Source organism: Erpetoichthys calabaricus, chromosome 11 (genome assembly GCF_900747795.2).
Source record: "Erpetoichthys calabaricus chromosome 11, fErpCal1.3, whole genome shotgun sequence".
NCBI classification, from domain to species: domain Eukaryota; kingdom Metazoa; phylum Chordata; class Cladistia; order Polypteriformes; family Polypteridae; genus Erpetoichthys; species Erpetoichthys calabaricus.
The window spans coordinates 164,418,772-164,440,658 of record NC_041404.2 but is presented as its reverse complement, the minus strand read 5'-3'; the positions used below and the strand labels follow the sequence as shown (position 1 = coordinate 164,440,658).

Here is a 21,887-nt window from a genome sequence, read left to right as displayed (position 1 = left end):
ACCCTCACTGAGAAGATGGGTGAAAAGGAACAGGGGGCCCACAATCTTTACAAGGGACGTTCAAAAAGTTTCCACACTTATTTTAGTTCTATTTATTAAGAATTTCAAAAACAAATGACATCATTTTTCGACATAGTCACCTTCCTTTACGATGGTGCCTGCTTTCGGGCTGATAATGGTGAACCCAAGTTTCATCACCAGTGACTATGTGCTGCAGAAAATTGTCACCTTCTTCGGGCCAAGTGTCGGGAACAAATGTCTAAGCGCTTGCACTTATGCTCCTCTGTCAGTTGCTTAGGCACCTACCAATCACACACTTTACTGAACTTAAAGATGTCATGAATCAGGGCATCGGCAGATCCAACACTCACATTATGCTCTCCTGCATCCTTTTCAACTGTTTTTCTTCTGTTTTCGCCAGTCAGTTCCAGAGTTCTTTCTTCATTCCTCGTGGTTGTGGCTGTAGCTGGACATCTGGAGCATACTCTTCATCCACCACATTAGTACGGCCATTTTCAAACATTTCAATCCACTCATAGATGACTCTACGAGAGAGAACTTGATCCCCATACTGAGCACACATATGGAGATGAATTACCAATTACTACTCCTCCCGCCTTCACCGTTTCCAACAAAAATATAAAAGTCCCCTAAACTTTTTGAACATTCCTCGTATATTACCTCAAAAAAGGCTAATAGCAGGCCTACAGATGTGCTTGTTATCTGGTGTAGAGTAAAACAAGATGAAAAACCTCTGTCACTCAGCTTGTTTCATGTGGATTTTTTTCCAGATCCTCCATATTTTATCACAGAGCCTGAAGAAAGGATCGTGGGAGAAGTGGACAAGTCTGTGACTATTCAGTGCCCTGTTCGGGGTGAGTCAGTTATCTTCTTCTTTTCTTCTGAATTTTCAATGCTTTCTCATTTCTAATTTCCTTAACAGGCATAAATTTGAATACCACACAGGTCAGCATTGTCATAAATGAACATGTAGCAGTAAACAGTACTAAAACACCGAAATGAATGAAACAATTAACAGCGGAGCACTCCTTTAGTTCAAATTAACAAACTCAGCAAGCCCAGTTAACACCAAACAAAAGCAACAATTCACAAACGTTGGTTCAAACTGCTAAGCTAACATCAAACACAAATGACAATTCATGGGAAATACGAGGGGCGGTTAAAAAGTTCCCAGAATTGTGGTATAGCGGGAGAGTGAGAGATCAGATTACGCACACATTGTTGTGCAGGGTAGCGCAGCCTGTCTGTAGACCAGTCGCAACAGGTCTGGACTGGATTTGGCGGGCAGTATTGTTTTAATTACCGTTTGAGTTAAATGTCTGCATAGTCATTAGGCGCAATGTCGCAATTCAAACAACGTGCTAACATCAGGCTCATGTGCAAATTGGAGAAATCAGCTTCAGCACTGCAGTGCTGCTAGCATATCTGAAATTCATGTCCCCAATTTGCACATGAACTTGATGTTATCACGTTGTTAGAACTGCGACATTGCACCGAATGACTATGCACACGTCTGACTCAAACGGCAATTTAAACAATACTGCACTCCAAAACGAATCCAGATTTGTTGTAACTGGTCTACAGATGGGCTGCACTCCCCTCCACAGCAGTGTGTGCGTAATCTCACAATTATCACAATTCCATGAACTTTTTGACTGCCCCTCGTAATTCTCTAAAATGAGTAGTAGTGGTTAACAGCATTCAAACACAGCAATTAACATTGGTAAGCCACAAGTGATGGACTAACTCTGTGAAATACACTGCAGGAATTCAAACACAAAGAAATTTAAGACTATACGGTCCTGAGATATCAGTTGGTTTGCACCTCCAAAAGCAGCAAGCCATTTTAAAAGTCAACACTTGTGTTTATTGCTAATGTGCCCTCATTTTTGGTCAAGCTCTATGAGTGAAGTCAATAAGGTGCTGCCTCGACTGAAAGATTCTGTCATCATATTAGGTGACCAACACAGACTTAATGAAGGGGGTGTGCAGCCAGGTGTCCGAGGGCCCCAGGACTGTGGCTTTGTCTTTTGATCTTGTGTTATAACTGACCCTGGAACACCAAGAGGTTTGTGACCAGATTCCTCTCTTTATACTCTTTGTGACGTAGAGCATAACCGAAAGCCCAAAATCCCATACTCTTACCACACTGTCAGGACTGACTGCTATACTAGTTCCATACTTCCTCATTTCTTGTACGTCTGTAATTGTAAGAGCCAATCTTCGAAAGTTAATGTTTAATGTTAAAAAGATATTGTGCTTGCTTACTTTCTGTAGAATGTTAGAATCTCATAGTTACTAGGATATGGTATAGTCTTTCTACCCCCTGTTAGTTAACAGAGATCAAACTTTGTTAGCCATATCTGAAGAACAGAATGTTAATTAAGCCAGTTAGGAAGTAGTCTTACTGCTAGCACAGACTACTAGATATGTTTGTGAATAGGAGATGGCATGCAGTTTTCTGAATGTGTCTAACATGCCTATAGTGCCTCAAGTGCGACTGTATGACCAAACTTAGAGAAATGAAACAAGATTTATAAGCTTTAAACAGAATGTTTCTTAAACAAGAACCTTTCTTGTCTTTGCTATATCAATTTTTTCTTGTGAACTGTTTGGCTTTGAAATTTTACTAAAACTTTTAAAACAAAAAATATTTTGGTTGTGGAATTATTTGATCACACGTCACACTGGTGCTTGAATCATCCTATGAAGCAAACTAAAGGCTTCAGAACTTTGGTAATTTTGGATAAACACTGCTACAATAATGCCAGATGATTAAATAGATTGCCTGAACAGGCAGCAGAGAAAGTTACCTTTTTATTTGTACATTAGGGGACTGCGCCCCCAGCTTGCTTCGCTCGCCCACCCCCAGGTTTGGTTTACCGGATATACAATTTAAAGAGATTGTTATTTTCATGGGAACTGTTACATCTGCATTATTTTCACTTTTACTTTAAAACTTTTGTAAAAACAATAGTTGTCCTTTATTTTCGGCCCCGGGCGTGGTTATATCTCTTTCTCACAGGACATATAACTCTGCTCGCGTTGTAAAGGGGGTGCGGCTGAACGCATGCTACAGAGATGCCGTCGGATCATCTGCTGGCTTTCTGCTGCTGGTGTGCTGCCCAATCATTTCAAAGCCTGTACAGCAGCTGTCTTTTTGCCACTTCGTGTCTCTGCCGCTCGTGTTGTGAAGGGGGAGGGAGGGGTTTGGGGGGGTTAGGGTGGCTAAACGCACGCTAAGGAGAAGCGGTCGGATCATCTGCTGGCTTTCAGCTGCTGGTGAGCTGCGTGTTTTGTTTGTTGCTTGTCGTTGTTTTAAGACCTGGGAGCACATGAAGCGTGTCTGCCAACAGCAATCCAGCAAATGCTAGGTTAGATGTCCGTGGACTTGTTTTAAATGATGTCTCACTGCCTTGTCTTGCATGACATTGTAAAAACAATACTTGTCCTTTATTTCCAGCCCCGGGCGTGGTTAAATCTCTTTCTCGCAGGACATATAATGCTGCTCACGTTGTGAAGGGGGGGGTGGCTGAACGCACGCTAAGGAGATGCTGTCAGATCATCTACTGTCTTTTTGCTGCAGTTGCTGCTGTCGCGCTGCCCGTCAATCATTTTAAAGCCTGTACAGCAGCTGTCCTTTTGCCACTTCGCATCTCTGCCGCTCACATTGTGAAGGGGGGAGGAGGGTTATGGTTGCTGAACGCACGCAAGGAGAAGCGATTGGATCATCTGCTGGGTTTCTGCTGCTGGCAAGCTGCATGTTTTGCTTGTCGCTTGTCGTTGTTTTAAGAGCTGGGAGCAAGTTAATGTGTCTTTCGCGGGACTTCAAATTGTCTTCTGAGAAGATCACATCTCATCTTCCTAGTCTCCTTCCCAAAGATTTTTTTTTATAATAGAGAGATAGATTATAGATATAGATAGATAAATATTTCCAAAAATACAGTAAAACAAGTATTGGTAAAACAATGCAACCTGATAATAAGAAGTTCATCTTGTGTCCAATATGCTTACTACCAGGTGGCTCTCTGTCTTAATATGTTGATTGGCCTCTGGCTCTTGGGTGCTGGAAAAATGTCAGAGATAGAGAATGACAGTTTCTTTGTTAGCCTCAATTTATACAAGTCTAGCTTCCTTGATGTACCTCCTGGACAAATGAGATCTCATAGTGTAGGGCCGACTCCTCTGTTTCAGCACAACTCAACCCTCATTCAAGCACATGCTTTGCTTCTGGCATGTAAGCCTCCTCTCCAATTTCAGGCAGAGAAGATAGAAAGGATACACAGGTAATTAAGTTGTAAACTGCAATCTCTTTCAGAGTCATAGTTTTATTAATTAAATTAGCTGATTTAATGTATTCTTTTGAAAAACAACTTAAAGCTCATTTGTTGAGAAAGTGATTTGTACTTACCCTGACAATTTTGCCCTTTTCTGTTAGTTTACCTTCTTCGTCCTGGTGCTCAGGATGATTTGTGTTTGTATCATGACTTATGCAATGAGAAGTCAAGCAAAAAGCAAAATGACACCTTTTGTTGGCTAACTGAATAGATTACAATATTGTGATAGGTTCAATTAGCAGATTACGGTATTGTAATTGGTTCAGTTAGCCAATAACAGGTGTCATTTTGCTTGATTTCTCATTGCATCCATAATGGCGAAGATGGTACAACACCCTACTACTATCACAAACTATGCTATTTGTTCAGCGTTTTCTTGTAGTATTTTGTGTTTGTATTCTGGTTTGTTGTCAGAGCTTTGTTTTTCCTGTATTTAGCTTTATTTAGTATATTATTCAGATATTATTTTGAATCCAATGTTGTATATGCCCTCTTGTTCATTTTTAATTTGTGAAGTGTTTTGAACATGGGAAAGGTGCTAAATAAATGAAGTGTATTATTATTATTATTATTATTATTATTTTACTTTCCCCTTTCAGTCCAGGCTTTCTTCCTGGGTAGTGATGAACTCACAGAATGTAAATTGTGCCAGTCTGTAATATACGGTGCTCATGCCTCTGAGATGTCCACACAGCCTCACCCTCTGTGGTCAATTCTCAAACTTGTCACATATTTAACAGAAATTCTTATCAAATTGTTGAAACTTACAATGGCTTATTTTCAGAAAGCTGCTTCTTTCTTTAAATCACCAATTCATTCTTAAATATGCATTATATCATTCAACAGTATGCTAGATACGTATAACTAATACACAGCAAAAGAATATAACAAAGCACAATTGCATTTGTTCCCTTCTCTCTATTTTTATTTCTGAGTATATCTTAATCACCTTAACACTGATGAGTTAAGCTTTTGTTTTCCTCCCCTCTACTGTTAATTAGCCATAGCTCAATAATAATGTTAATGGACAAGTTCTGTTAGGTTACATTCATGGTAATCATTTTGGAATTTTTTATTCATGTGTGTTTAAAGAAGTCTGTGTCTTTACATGCATTCATTATGTAATTAGTCATTTGGAAAGTTTGTAAATTCATTAACCTGTAAACTTATTGCAGTCAGTGAAGAGCAATATTCAGAATAGTCTGAATTGAATTGAACTACTGAACGCAGCAGGCCAGGTAAACCCAAGCACGTCCATTAATATTTGGAGCCATCTTTTGGTTTGAACCTGCATAAGTGAACAACAACGGTACTTCACAGTTGGTGGCATTTGTTACACAAGCAAGGATGGCAATAAACAGCCCTGTGCAAACACAGTCTTCTTCTTCCTCTTGTAACTGCTCCCGTTGGTTGTCACCGCAGCGGGACATCTTGTTCCATATCTTTCTGTCCTCTTCATCTTGTTCTGTTACACCCGCCACCTTTATGTCTTCTCTCACCACATCCATAAAACTTCTCTTAGGCCTTCCTCTTTTTCTCTTGCCTGGCAGCTCTATCCTTAACATCCTTCACCCAATATACCCAGCATCTCTCCTCTGCACTTGTCCAAACCAACGCAATCTCACCTCTCTGACTTTGTCTCCCAACTGTCCAACTTGAGCTGACCCTCTAATGTACTCATTTCTAGTCCTGTCCATCCTCGTCACACCCAATGCTAATCTAAGAATCTTTAACTCTGCCACCTCCAGCTCTTAATATCTGCCATCTCCAGCTTAGTATCTATCTATCTATCTATCTATCTATCTATCTATCTATCTATCTATCTATCTATCTATCTATCTATCTATCTATCTATCTATCTATCTATCTATCTATCTATCTATCTATCTATCTATCTATCTATCTATCTATCTATCTATCTATCTATCTATCTATCTATCTATCTATCTATCTATCTATCTATCTCTGTCTCCTGCGTTCTGGTCAGTGCTACCGTCTCCAACCCATATAACACAGCTGGTCTCGCTACAGTCCTGTAGACCTTCCCTATTGGATTGAACTGGTAAGTGCAGCATTTGAAAAATAATGAGTACTGCTATGCCACATTAAACTGTCTTTGCCATATTCCATCTCTTCTGGGGTTAAAGCCTGCCTTACACTCAGTTATAGTGGTTGGGCACATACTCCCTGTAATTCCAAATTTGATTAAGCCTAAGAAAAACAAAATACAAAGGATAGCAAAAGATTTTATTTTGTTACCGGTTTGTTCTAAAGTCTTTAGAGCCTTTTACAGAGTTATTATAAAATGTAAATTGGAATGGTGTTGTGCACATGTCACCTATAGACCGGTTGTTTCACAAGGCTGTATTCTTTATAGACAGGGAGCTGATTTCTGCAAGGATTTCGCAACTGGCTGCTTTCTAAAGCGGAGTGTAGCTTCGTCTGAGGTACGACCCTGTGATGACCTTCATCCTTCTCCTGCTGTTGGTCTTCAAAATCAACATGGGGTTAATTTGCAATCAAGCTCAGGACCCATTTAATTACATCTCAGAAGCCTGGGGACAGCTGCAGATTGAGCTTTCGATTACACATATTGAGTGGATCCTCTTTAACGTGCCCAGTGTTGGGAATGCGGAATGAAAACTGAACAAGTTAAAGCTGTAGAATCAGAGAGAGAGAAGACTCTAAAACAAAAGATGGAAGGAAGTGACAAGCAATAAGAGCAGATTCTACTTCTTTGTTCTCCTTTCCCTAATGACCAGCACCTCTTCTAGTACTGCAATACTGTATATTAGTTTAAATATCTATTTGTAACTGTTGTGGCAGTTTAAGTAGTTTGCTCAGGGTCACCATAGCTAGTCAATGCTAAAGAGTGAGCCCGAGATCACTCAGTTTAAATTCCACCACATCGGCTGCTAGGCCTCACTTCCAGACTGTGGGTTAGGAGTTGTGATAGGTAGAGGTGGTCATGTGAACACAATAATGAGGGGGATTGCTACCCAGAATCCACTACACACTCTTCCATTTTTCATGGAACAGTAGTGTATTATGAACACCGATTTACAGAGAGCACACCTTTGGGGAGTGCTGGGAATTGTACCTGTGTTGTTTGGACCAGATATAGCAACACTTTTTCTGTTTCCTTCTTGTCAGTTGCATGTCCTCACTTGCAGCTGCTTGACGTGAATTTGATCAGCTGGATTCAGAGGGCAGCGTAGAGACCTGCAGGAACTAAAGGACAGCGACCCCCCTGTCCAGTCACCATTTGGGCTTGACCGTGAGAGTGTCTCCTTTTGGAAGGTGTGCTCTCTGCATTTCTGCCTCATTATACTTTGAGCCAAGAAACCACTGATAAAACTTTAGGAGAAAACTGAAAAAGATTTGTTGAGCAGTGATGTCGGAGATCATCAAGAGCCAGCAGTGAAGAGTAGCCTGAAATATTTTTAAATGGATGTTTTAACCTGTCAGTGTGGCCCCCTTGAAAGGAAAGGACCACATTATCATGGAGCCTAAAGTAAGAAGAAAGTGTTTGGAAGGCTGACTCATTCTAGGCAGATGGAGCAGTGTTTCTTCTCATGACCCCCTTTTGCCTTTCTTATATTTTTGAGACCCATTAGATGATGATCGTCAGTTGGGTCCCAATTGGATAATCACCGCCGACAGGGGTTCTCCTTAAAGAAGTGCTGTCGACAGTCATTGCTGGGGGTGTGTTTGACCAAATGTAGAAATTTGCCACCGACAGTCATAACAGAGTAATGTCGACTGTTTAAATTTCCTCAGGTGACATCCCACAAGACCCTTTGCGAAACAGAACTGACCCTTTCCCATTGAATACAACAGTGAGTTATCACCCAGCACGGCTCAAAAGGCAGGTGTTTAAGATGTTTAAGAAACTATAGGATAGAGAGATAAATGCTGCAGATACCTGGCTATGAAAGGCGCTATAAGATACATAGGGAAATAAATGATACAACAAGGGCGGCACGGTGGCGCTGTGGGTAGCGCTGCTGCCTCGCAGTTGGGAGACCTGGGAACCTGGGTTCGCTTCCCGGGTCCTCCCTGCATGGAGTTTGCATGTGTCTGCATGGGTTTCCACCGGGCGCTCTGGTTTCCGTCCAAAGACATGCAGGTTAGGTGGATTGGCGATCCTAAATTGGCCCTAGTGTGTGCTTGGTGTGTGTTTGTGTGTGTCCTGCGGTGGGTTGGCACCCTGACCGGGATTGGTTCCTGCCCTGTGTTGGCAGACCCCCGCGACCCTGTGTTCGGATTCAGCGGGTTGGAAAATGGATGGATGGATGATACAACAATATACATTTTTTCTTCAGGGCTCCCATCATGGAATAGCAATTAGGTGGTAAAGGGGCGAGAGAGACAGTTGTTTGATAAGAGACATGGGATGATTAGAAAGGACGAGGGCATGATGAGCAATTTAGCCAGGACATCAGGGTACCCTCTACTCTTATTCAAAAGACACTCAAGGATTCTTTATGGCCACCGAGAATCAGGACCTTGGTTTTAGTTCAAAGGACCGCACCAGTTTTTACAGCACAGGTTTCCCCTTCACTGCTTTGGGGTTATTGGAATCCACATATTGATCAAGGGATAAGTACCTCTTGGTAGCCTCAGCAACACCTCTTCCAGTAGAAACCCAAGCTTTTCTGAGGTGGTTTCCGATCCAAGTACTGGCTGGGCCCAAACTTGCTTAGCTTCAGGTGGAGGACCTGTTCTGAGGGTGCAGGTGGTATGGCTGACATAAAGAGAGATAGATGTAATGGGCACTATATGATAAATGGATAGATATTTATAAAAGGCGCAATGATAGATAGATAGATAGATAGATAGATAGATAGATAGATAGATAGATAGATAGATAGATAGATAGATAGATAGATAGATAGATAGATAGATAGATAGATAGATAGATAGATAGATAGAAACTTTATTGATCACAAAGAAAACTGCAAAACTTAAAGCAGTCATCCTACGACCCAGAACATAGTAACCCAGCAAAAAAAATTGGAGGTCAGTATAAGGTACAAGCAACCACTCCATATCCTTCAGAGTAAGAGATCAACACCACCCTTGTAGCACCGAAGCCCATCATACCGTGTAATTGTTTCTAACATAAATGATCTCATATAGCAGCAGCACTCTTGAATCAGTCTATGGCTGAAGGTGCTCCTGTGTTCAGCCAGAGCATGCAGAGGGTGGGTGTCATTCTTCATGATAGCCCATAGTTTATTAAGAACCCTTCCATTAACCACGTCATCCTTGCAGTCCACATGCCCCCAGCAGTAATGTCATTTCCCCAGTAGACCAGCACACAGAAGATTTTTCCTGCTACAACTGACTAATAAGACATGTGTAACAGGGACCTACATATTCAAAAGGACCTGAGCACCTTCAATATGGAAGTGTTGATGTGTGTCCAGGTATGGAGTTTCTTGTCAGCTGCCACCCATAATATCATGCAGAGGGCACCTGCTTATGTTTTGAAGCATATTCATTGCATTTTATATTTAGTTTGGCCTCAGATTGACATTGTCAGAGAGTCTGGAGTAGAGAATCATTTGTGGAGCAGGGTTTGAGGCCATTTAGGACACACGATAGTCAGCCAGCATCTGTTGCTGATAAGTTGCTGGGGGGATTAAATGAAAGACCCAGTGGAGGTACAGACATGCTTATTCAGGATCTTAAATTTTAAGGCTTTAGGACAGCAAAATCTTTTACTCTGATGCTGGTGAAGGTAACAAGCTCCTCTTCCTTTGTCTTATCGCGCCTCCTAGTGGCATTTTTTGAAAGAGTACACTGCATTTAGCTGCCTGCAAGAACACAGAAGCTTATTTATTTATTTCTTTATTTATTTATCTATCTATTTGATCTTTGACTTTAATTAGTGTTCACAGCAGGCTCCCTGCTCTCCAAACTGATGTCTGACAGCGCAACTCATTCACTCACTCAACCTTAGTGCGTGTGGTAACAGAGGGCCAGGGCTTTGCCAAAGGGTAAGGCATATTCAGAGTTAATCTATTCTTTTTTAAGATTAAAGGATTTATTTCTTGTGATTTTTTTTTTTTATTTTTATTTGTTATTCTTAGCTGTCAGTGCTACAGCTGATTGGCTTCTCAGTCACTGCCTCTCTTGCCATTTCAGTGTTGCAGATGTGAAACTCCAGATAGACATTTGCCTACTCAATGGGAATCTGCATGACAGTCCTCTGGAGCCACCCTTGAGGGCCTGCAAAAAGCTGCAAAACACTTAAGCTTCTCCAGTTAGGTTTTTTTTTTCTGTATAATGATTTGTTGTATGAAATTGACCAACACATTCATTGTTGAAACAACGACTTGTTACATGCCCTGCTAAATGTGACTCAGAGTGATCGAAATGAAGTGGTTTAAGAATGGCATGTTATGTTAAGTTCAGACAGGACAAAGAAACTGGTGGTCCCTTGGACAACAGTCACATTGAGTCATACTGACAGATGTCCATACATTTTATCTGTAGGATTTGTGGAAGATTGGAATTTCATGATAAAAGAACATGAAGAGGTTGTGCAAACTCAGGCAGACAGAAAAGGTGGGATTAAGGCCCTGAGACACAGCAGTTGGCACATTTGCACCTTTTTATTCTTATATAGTGCCGCAAGAACAGTGAACACCATTATAGATACTTTTCAGCAATTGGAAGAAGAAAAAACACAACATAGTGACGGTAGCAATGTGCTGCACCACCCTGTACCTCATTAAACCTCATTAGTCTGGAGAAGGGAAGGCTGTTTGGAGATGCAATGCAGGTTTATAAAGGCATTAATAAAAATATTTTAATTAAATAGTGAATCATGTCCTCAAGGACACCTAAATGTAATTAAGGGGAAGAGCACTGAAGACTGAAGCTGGGAAGCACTTTTTGACATAAGGGGAATCTGAAACAAACTAACTAAGTCAAGGAATTGAAGCAGATACCCTGGCAAATGTTAAAAAGTATACCACAGAGACATTGGGACAACAGATAGATAGATAGATAGATAGATAGATAGATAGATAGATAGATAGATAGATAGATAGATAGATAGATAGATAGATAGATAGATAGATAGATAGATAGATAGATAGATAGATAGATAGATAGATAGATAGATAGATAGATAGATAGATAGATAGATAGATAGATAGATAGATAGATAGATAGATAGATAGATCTTTATTTGCCCCTGGGATACTGGCCTTTTTAAACAAATAAATAAATGTTTTTTATATAATCACAAGCAATAAACTGCTCTCAAATACACAACAGGATAACTAAACATAAAGATAACATCTCACTTGGCTATTCCAGTCCTAGAGATACATTATGCAGACATTTTGCTTTTGGTATAAAGAAGCCCACCTAACACACTTCTGCTGAAACATTCATTGCCTTAAAGTCCTCAGTGTTGGTGTGTCAGAAAGAGGATGTGTGGCATTGTTCATAATGGCACTCAGTTTTGTTTTCATTCTCTCCTCCATTACTATTTCCAGCAAGTCCAGAGTGTGTCCTATAACTGAGCAGGCCCTTTTAATTAGCTTGTTGATTTGGTGGGCTTCATTTGAAGTGATGTTGCCAGCCCAGCATTCCCAAATATAGAGCATTGCACTGGTCATCACAGAGTTGTAGACGATGTGAAGGATGCCACTACTCATAGTCTCCTAAGAAAAAATGAGTTTGCTCTGCCCTTTCTTATATAGTTCCTCTGTATTCTGAGACCCAAGTACTTGTAATAATAATAATAATAATAATAATCCATCCATCCATCCATTTTCCAACCCGCTGAATCCAAACACAGGGTCGCGGGGGTCTGCTGGAGCCAATCCCAGCCAACACAGGGCGCAAGGCAGGGAACCAATCCCGGGCAGGGCGCCAACCCACCGCAGATAATAATAATAATAATAATAATACATTGTATCTATACATGTACCACCTCCACATCCATTCCCTGAACAGTGACCGGACAGAGAGGCTTTTTGGTGTGGCAAAAGTCAATAACAAATTCCTTGGTTTTGCTGATGCTTAGATGCAGACAATTTTCTTGGCACCATGAAACAAAGTTCTCCTGCTTACTCCACCTGTTTTACGAGACCAGTCCAGCCTGCAATTGTTGCAGACCTCCAAGTCTGGACATACAGTCAAGTCCGTAAGTATTTGGACAATGATGCAATTTTTCATCATTTTGGCTCTGTACGCCATACACAATGGAATTGAAATAAAGCAATCAAGATGTGATTGAAGTGTATACTTTCAGCTTTAATTTAAGCAATTAAACAAAAATTTCGTGTGAGCCGTTTAGAAAAGACAGACATTTTTATACATGGTCTTCCTAGTTCCAGGGGCTCAAAAGTATTTGGACATTTGACTGACAAGATGTCCCATAGCTAGGTGTGAGCAGGCCCCTCATTATTTCACTAACTATTAAGCAGGTAGAAGGTCTGAAGTTGATTCCAACTGTGGATTTTACATTTGGAAGCTGCTGCTGTGACAAAGAAGACTAAGATCAATAAATACCAGAATGCTGGAAAGAGAAGAGTATGGAGAAGAGAAGGAATGACTAATGATCCGATGAATACTGTGAAACATGGTGGAGGCCGTGTTATGACATGGGCATGAGTGACTGCCAATGGAAGTGGGTCACTGGTGTTTATTGATGTTATGACTGCTGGCAGAAGTAGCAGGATGATTTCTGAACTGTACAGGGCTATACTGTCACCTCAGATTCAGCCAAATGCTGCAAAACTGATAGGACGACACTTCACAGTACAGATGAACAATGAGACAAACAGCAAACCAAGTGCTTTTGAAGGCAAAGAGGTGGAATATTCTTCAATGACCAAGTCAATCAACTGACCTCAACCCACTTGCTGAAGAAAAACTGAAGGCAGAAAGTCCAACGAACAAACTGCAGTAGGCCTGACAAAGCACCAGTAGGGTGGAAACCCAACACTTGGAGATGGCCATGGATTCAGACTTCAGGCAGTCATTGACTGCAAAGGATTTTCAACCAAATATTGAAAATGATCATTACATTCATGATTAGGTTAGTTTGTCCAAATACTTTTGAGCCCCTGAAAATGGGGGGACCCTGTATAAAAGTATCTGTCTTTTCTAAACAGCTGATACAATATTTTTGTTAAACCCCTTGAATTAAAACTGAAAGTCTACGCTTCAATCATATAATGATTGCTTTATTTTAAATCCATTGTGGTGGTCGTACAGAGCAAAATTATGAAAATTGTGTCACTGTCCAAATACTTATGGGCCTGACTGTATAGGCTGTTTGGTGTGGTGAAAGTCAGTAACCATTTCTGTGGTTTTGCTGATGCTAAGGTTTAGGATTTCACCACCAAGAAACAAAGCTCTCTTTAGATTAGAAGAGTTTAGATTAGATATATTTTTATTGATCCCCAAGGGAAACTTCAAAAAAGTTACAAGTTGTCAAAGGGTTTGATTCAATAGCTCCACCTGACTCCTCTACTCTGTCTCATGCCACTTGTCAATACACGCCGTTAGTGCAGAAACATCGGAACATTTCTACAAGTGACATGACCTGGTGTTACGGTGTACAGGTGACAAAAAAGGTGACAGGATTGTTCCTTATGGTGCTCCAGGGTTGCTCATCCATACCAGAGACACAGACTTTGAGATTCAAAAACTGTACTCTTTCACAAGAGGACCAGCATCTCAAAGGTCTACATGATGTAAGATGTAAGGACCACTGGTCTGTTGTCATCAGGTGAAGGAACATCTGCCTTCTTTGAAACTGGAACAGTACAGGGTGTTTTCCACAATGACTATCTTTGCAGATTTAGTGACAAACTGAACAGGTGACAGATGATACCACAAAGTCGGTCAGGACAGGCCTTCAGTATTCAAGTTCTCAGCTTTTATGTATGTCTTCTCACTTGGTCGTCAATTATGGACAGTCCACAGTGATGATCACTGGTGAACTCATCACTGGCCATACCAACTGAAGTGGTAGGAGTTGCTGATGCAGTTAGGGATGGTGTTGGGGGCACTGGTCATTGCAAGAAAGTGGCAGTGGGAGGGAAAATCTTTTTAAAAAATCAGTTCAGACCATTAGAATTATCCACTTTCCCTTCTAGCTCCTGTGCCCTGGATTGTTGAGTCCAGTAATTCTGCCCAGTCCATTCTATATAACCCTCATGCTACTCTGAATGAGTTAGGTTTCCATTTTAGGTTTGTAGGACTCCTTCCCTTCAGTCAGCCTTTGTTTCTACTCTCTCTGAACACCCTTCAGAACCTCTTTATCACCAGATCTGAAAGCTCTCTCCTCCTCATTCTGGAGACTTTTAGCTCTCTAGTAACCCAGGACTTGTTCTGTGGAAAGCACCTATGATAGTCCATGGCATGTACAGACACAAGCGCAGCACACAACGCCCTTCTATTCAGAGCTGAGGAAGCGTTTTTTCCTCACTCCCCAGAGCACAGCACAGTACAGCACCAAAGTATATGAGACTCAGTTTCTTCCTTCTCCCTTGGGTTTCTCTCAGTCCTTCTGCCTCCACTCCCTCTCTGGCAAGCTTCATCTTCCTCCTCCCGACTCAGGCGTCCCGTTTGGTGTTGTTCCTGGGAGGCTTGTTAGCCAGATCTGGGATCACTCCTAGGTGTGGTGAAAGCCCAAGGTAGGGCTCTGCAGGTCCCTCTGGCGGCCCCCATGGAACTCCAACTCCCAGCATGCCCTGCGGGAATCCATGGTGTCACAACTGCCTAGGAGGGCTGCCCTCTAGTGTGCCAGGGATGGTAGTGCCCCATAGAGGTCCTCTCCCCTGGTCCTTCCATCTGGCTGGCATCCTGGTTAAGTAATGGCCACACAGCCCACTATTTTTAAGGGTACAACTGTGTCAGCACCAAAGTTAATATACTTAATATTAATAATTAAATAATACAAAAATAATATTAGTTAACCCAACAAGTCTGATGTACTGAATGGTTTCCTTTTGTTCTGTATGCATACATGACTGACTTGAACAGAAGCCATTAGCTGTGAGGTGCCACTGCCAACTGCTTTGCCTTTTTAAAAAAACTGATGATAAAATTTAACTATCCTAAAGCACAAGGCCTCAGTTACCATCATTGTTTTTATACAATGGTGAGGAAGATAATGGACTTATCTTTATCCACATCCAATTGTACCCTGAATTCTGTACAGATACTGCACTTCAGAAGCACACAGACACTCGGAGGGCTTGTTTTCTCAAAGGAGTTCCTGTCAGCGGTAGCGACTTCCCGCCTGTAACGAAGATCTTGATAGTGAATCTACAGACACACTGATTGATTTAGACCTATTAATGATTTTTTTCCCTCCTAGAACAGATGCTTCTATAAAGTGGTAGTCACCCAAAGACTTGCTAATGGTGGGACTTTATCTGCTCCACGCATTCACTTTTGCCAGCGTCGGCAGTTTAAATGCAGACATTTCTGATAATATTCGGCTTTTCATTTCAAAGCACTTTCTCGGCCAGCAGTGTGAATATAAAAGATGATAAGGAGCCATAAAATAAAAACAAAAAAGCATGTAGAAAAAAAAATAAGGGTTAATTAGTGTTTTTTTATAATGCCTTCCTCGTGAGGATTATGTGAAAGCGCTTCTCAGTTTTACAGTTCAATTAGAACCACGTGGTGTGTTAAGAGCTCGAGTCTTTTGAATAATGAAGTTCTTTATCAATTGTTCCCATGGTGTCTCATTCTACAGTGTCTTCCAATTCCAGCTTGTTTCTGAAAATGTGATCAGGTTCTGTCAGCAGTAAAAGAGACCCTCCATCCAGTGGCCAACCCAACATCTGTTAGCGGATGCCTGATTTCCGGTTGTTGTCAAATCCACCTTGTAAAAGAGGAAGGCCTAAGAGAAGGTTTATGGATGTGGTGAGAGAGGACATGCAGGTGATGGGTGTAACAGAACAAGATGCAGAGGACAGAAAGATATGGAAGAAGATGATCTGCTGTGGCCACCCCTAACGGGAGCAGCTGAAAAAAGAAGAAGAAGAAGTTGAATCCATCTTGTGCTCTTACCAGCCAGTGCTGAGTGGAATGGATTTAAATACAGAGGGCATGACACAACAACAGCAACAATGACAACATTTATTTCTATGGTACATTTTTACGCAGAGAATATTACAAGATGTCAAAGAGAAAATAATGAACAAATAACAAAAAATGAAAATATGAATCAATACAGGGCGGCACGGTGGCGCAGTGGGTAGCGCTGCTGCCTCGCAGTTGGGAGATCTGGGGACCTGGGTTCGCTTCCCGGGTCCTCCCTGCGTGGAGTTTGCATGTTCTCCCCGTGTCTGCGTGGGTTTCCTCCGGGCGCTCCGGTTTCCTCCCACAGTCCAAAGACATGCAGGTTAGGTGGATTGGCGATTCTAAATTGGCCCTAGTGTGTGCTTGGTGTGTGGGTGTGTTTGTGTGTGTCCTGCGGTGGGTTGGCACCCTGCCCGGGATTGGTTCCTGCCTTGTGCCCTGTGTTGGCTGGGATTGGCTCCAGCAGACCCCCGTGACCCTGTGTTCGGATTCAGCGGGTTGGAAAATGGATGGATGGATGGATGAATCAATACAAGCTTACATAACACAGATATACTGAATAATCAGTAGAAAAGTAGCATCCTTATATTTAACACCATTTTGTAAGTCTCTATAGATGAGCCTGATAATAAGATCAGACCGCTAGGTGGACAGAAAAAAAAAAGAAAAAGGCATTTAAGCTGTAGAAAAAAAACAAACTCTGCCGTGGTTCCAAGGCAAAAGACCACCTAGCCCCCACTGGCCATTCTGCCTAGCATAAATGCCCTTGAGGCCAATGTAGCTGCGTTTACCCAAAATTACCAAAGTTCTGCAGCTTTAGTTTGCTTCATGGGATTCTGGCAATAAATAGCCTGACATGTTGAAATGATTCCACAGATAAAATATCTTCATTTTTAAAAGTAAAAATTCAAAGTAAAACAGTTCACACAAAAATAGAGAAAAGTTGGTATGGCAGTAAAGAAAAGTTCTGATTTAAGAAAAGTTCTGTTTAAAGCTTTTATTTATATCTTGTTTGTTTCTTAAGTTTTCTAGGACAGTTGAAGCATATCTAAACAGTCAGAAACTGTATGCCTACCCCATTAACAAACTGCAAATGGGCCCTTCAGTCCCTCCTAGCAGTGGGACCTACTCCTAACACACTGGCTTCATTAACACACCGTATTACAGATAGAGCTAGAAAGTTCTGTCTCATAATAGCTGACAGAGGGAAAGGTTATACCATAATCTATAGCTATGAGAAAAAATTATATTCTATTCCATCCATCCATCCATTTTCCAACCCGCTGAATCCAAACACAGGGTCACAGGGGTCTGCTGGAGCCAATCCCAGCCAACACAGGGCACAAGGCAGGAACCAATCCCGGGCAGGGTGCCAACCCACCGCAGGACACACACAAACACACCCACACACCAAGCACACACTAGGGCCAATTTAGAATCACCAATCCACCTAACCTGCATGTCTTTGGACTGTGGGAGGAAACCGGAGCGCCCGGAGGAAACCCATGCAGACACGGGGAGAACATGCAAACTCCACGCAGGGAGGACCCGGGAAGCGAACCCAGGTCCCCAGATCTCCCAACTGCGAGGCAGCAGCACTACCCACTGCGCCACCGTGCCGCCCTATATTCTATTCCAATTAAGCAAACACTAATATGACTTTAACTTAAAGCATTAACTTGCTAAGGTTGGCTCTTATACTTAACGCTACGTGACACATGCGCTTGAGGACGCTCCAGCCACGCAAACAGTGTACTGTCTATACTTGCTCTCATACTTCAAGTAAATCTGCAGGACTCCTCCAGTCTCAGTCCGAGAAATCATCACGGGAAGAAAACAACGTCTGTTTTCACTGTGTTCTGAGTTAAAAATAAAAATAATTTGCATTGTGATGTTTTTCCGAAGGTACAAATAAAAAAAAAAAAGACAGCAATAGCGACACAGAATGTCAAGACAGTATGTGATACTGTTAAATGCATCACATCATTACGATGGAGAATATGCAACACTTGTATCGCCTGTGCGAAAAACGGATGAAGAAAAGTACCATGAAGGCATTTGCCTGTCAGCATTTAAGTTTGATGAATTGCTTCACCGCATCGAGGCATTCATCAAACATCGAAGCGCACAGATCAATCCTGTTGGAGCTGCAATCCTGCCATCACCTGTTGACAGTAAACAGCAATGCTGACATTACATACCAAAACCTGAACACACACACCACCCATATTTTTGATGGGGTACTGCAACCTGCGCATGCTTCACATTCATTTCTGAGGATGTGCTCAAAGGAGGCATCTAAAGAACACTGGGAACATGTAGCAGCCATGATGTGTGCGCGTACGCGTTCTGAGCGTGAAGTATAAACTGGCCCTAAGTCATTCCTCATTGTTTCCAGGCTTTGTCCCAGATGACTCGATGCAGTAGGTCCCTTAGACAGCTGGGGCACTCGCCTTCATTGAAGCATCACAGGTGTCTCAATCAGGTGGTGGTGGCACAAAACGCCACCACAGAAGAACTGGAAAAGAAATTAGAGACTAGTAACATCACATGTCCATGCCACTTCACCTCAGTTTTCTGTACTTTCTCAAATATCTCTCCTACTTTTGTTGTACATCAGATTGTTTCATTTCTTATTCTGTCCTTTTTTGTAACTGCCACACATCCATCTCAGCATTCTCATTGCTGCCACATCAAACTTCTTCCCCTGCACTACCTTTACTGTCCATATCTTGGGTCCATACATCATTGCTGGTCTTACCACAGTCTTATAAACCTCACCTTTAACCTTTCCTTTAATTCTTTGATCACACAATGCTTCTGATAACTTCTTTCAATTGTTCCATTGACACTTGTTTCTGATTTTTATACATTTTCTTTGAACCTGGTTGTAGAGGTTAAGAAATGTTGTCTATTTTGGAGCTTGATGCATTATTAACAGTGCTTTAAATTAGTAGTGTTCTACTTTTAAAAAGTATATGTTAGATCAGGGGTGTCAAACTACAGGCCTGAAGGACCGCTGTGGCTGCAGGTTTTCATTCTAACCCTTTTCCTATTAGTGACCAGGTTTCAATGCTAATTAACTTCTTTTTCCCTTCATTTTAATAGCCCTGTTTTTAAGGATTTAGTCCTCTGAATTGATTCTTTTCTTCATTAAGTGAGAGCCAAACAGAAATGAGACGTGAAAAGAGCCGACAGATGACCAGCAAAACTGGTGCTTCAATCTCCAACCAGTTTCACTCCAACCAGTTTCTTAATGAGAAGCCAATTCTTGCTGTTAATTAAACTTGTTATTTAATTCCACAGCTTGTTGCTGCTCTCATTCTGCCACAGCAGTCTGTTGATTTTCTGTTTTTTTCTAAGAACATCAAAAGGTTGACGTGAGAGAGATTAACCTTACTGAGACCTTTATTTCCAGGTGAGCTGGTTCATGTGGCAGTTTGTTTTATGTCTCATTATTGTTTGAAAGCTCATTAAGGAAAAAGAGACAACTACGGGCAGTAGCGTAGCGTGGGTGTCAGCCGCCCGGGGCGGAGGAAAATTCCGCCGCCCCCTTATTTAGGTATGGTTCAAATTTTTACAAGATATTATTATTATTTATTGTGAAATTTTGCCGCCCCCTAAAAGTACCGCCCGGGGCGGGCCGCCCCTGCCGCCCCCACTACGCTACGCCACTGACTACGGGGCCTGGGTCAAGTTAATTAAAACTAAGGCAAAATGAGTTCATCAGAAGCAAAAACTGGTCACTAAGTAAGAAGATGGTTAGAATGAAAACCTGCAACCACAGCGGTCCTCCAGGACCGGAGTTCGATACCCCTGTGCTAGATGGTGGCTATAATTTGCTGGACAGGTCAACTGGATGTATGTGATATGCAAAATATCCAGGTCAAGAGTATGAAAAGATGAATCATGCATTTCCTGGTTGTTCTTGATTGGGTTCTATTCAGACCTTTAAGCTTCAACTCCTTTGTTATTTTGTAAAATTGTATTAAGTTTTTCTATTAACTTATTCCCTGCTTTTCAACTACAATTTAATGCTTATTATTTTTGCTCTGGTTACATTAGTGCTTTTTGGTTTTTGATTTCCTGCCCACTCTATGTGACTGTGATTTTTGCCACACGTTTTGAGTCTTTGCTATTTGTTTTTTCTCTTCCCAGTTATGATCCACAGCATGAGACTTTTGTATCAGTTCATCTCTCGCTTCTTTTTCAGACTAAATGCTCCTGCTGTCCCATGCAGTCATGCAGAACCTGGCTTCAGTATGCAAGTGATGAGACTTTAGGGTTCAGACATTTAACTTTAAACACAATACCTGTATCTGTGTTTATTGAGGGTTTCCATATAGTTCAAAATAGTTCAAAAGCAATTACTAGAAAGGCATTCTAGTAGTTAGTATGATTTGTACAAAAAAACTCCATAGTCCAAGAGTCTTCATTTGAAAGATTTTAGTGGAATTCAAAACAAACCATTCTTACAAAATAAGGAAAAAATGTGATAATACACACAAAAAATGTGAAAAGGGAAACATCTCGTTCATGGTATTCCACTTAAGTATCTAAGTTACATTTCTTAAGGTTTCTGTGTTACGTACATATGGTCAGAAAACTCTGTGTCGTTAATGACTATCTAACAGTTCATGTTTCTCTCTAGTTAACTAACTTCAATCTGAGAGCTTTACTATTATCCCCGGAGAGCTAACATTAAGAATGTTCCATTGTCTTTCATTTATAGGGGATGGAACAGAATCTTCCATTATCTTTGTTAAAGCCATAATATATTCAAGGTCAAAGTAGGCAAAGACTAAGGTAAATGTACTGTTAACGTTAGCTTAAAGGATTTGGCTCTTGTAATACAGTACCTACCTTCAGGTCCACCGTGCTCAAGTGGTGCAAGATTTACTTTTAAAGCAAACGGTTGAAAGTTTAGTTCCAACAACTGACTATATGTGAATTTCCCCTTGGGATTAATAAAGTATCTATCTATCTATCTATCTATCTATCTATCTATCTATCTATCTATCTATCTATCTATCTATCTATCTATCTATCTATCTATCTATCTATCTATCTATCTATCTATCTATCTATCTATCTATCTATCTAGAAGTCTAGGTATCTTACTGCATTGCTCAAGCTGGTCCATTCAATACCCATCACTAGGTCTAGAGAGTCATCACTGTGGGAGTTTGGATGTCTGAGTTGTTAGCATTTAGTATTCACGCCAAACCACACCGACCCTAACCTTATTTTCCATTCTAACATTGCTGTCCTTCATGGTGCTGCAGCTCTACAAATACAGTATATAAGAATGCTGCATTGTGGTACACAAGGTGATGATATTTACCATTTACAGTGATATATAATTATGCAAAATCATTATTATGGATCTGAGTCCATGAAGATATCATTACTGCAGAAATTATTACAATAAATACAAAAATAATGTCATACCTTCTT

At 41.2% G+C, this 21,887-nt stretch overlaps 1 protein-coding gene across 1 annotated transcript in view; it reads left to right on the top strand.

Moving 5' to 3' along the window:
• Positions 1-21,887, top strand: part of sdk1a (sidekick cell adhesion molecule 1a) — a 1,749,737-nt gene that overhangs the window by 1,213,247 nt on the left and 514,603 nt on the right. Inside the window, exon 8 of the mRNA XM_051933783.1 lies at positions 792-875. Within this exon, the coding sequence (XP_051789743.1) occupies positions 792-875 (84 nt within the window). The remainder of the gene's footprint in view (positions 1-791; positions 876-21,887) is intronic.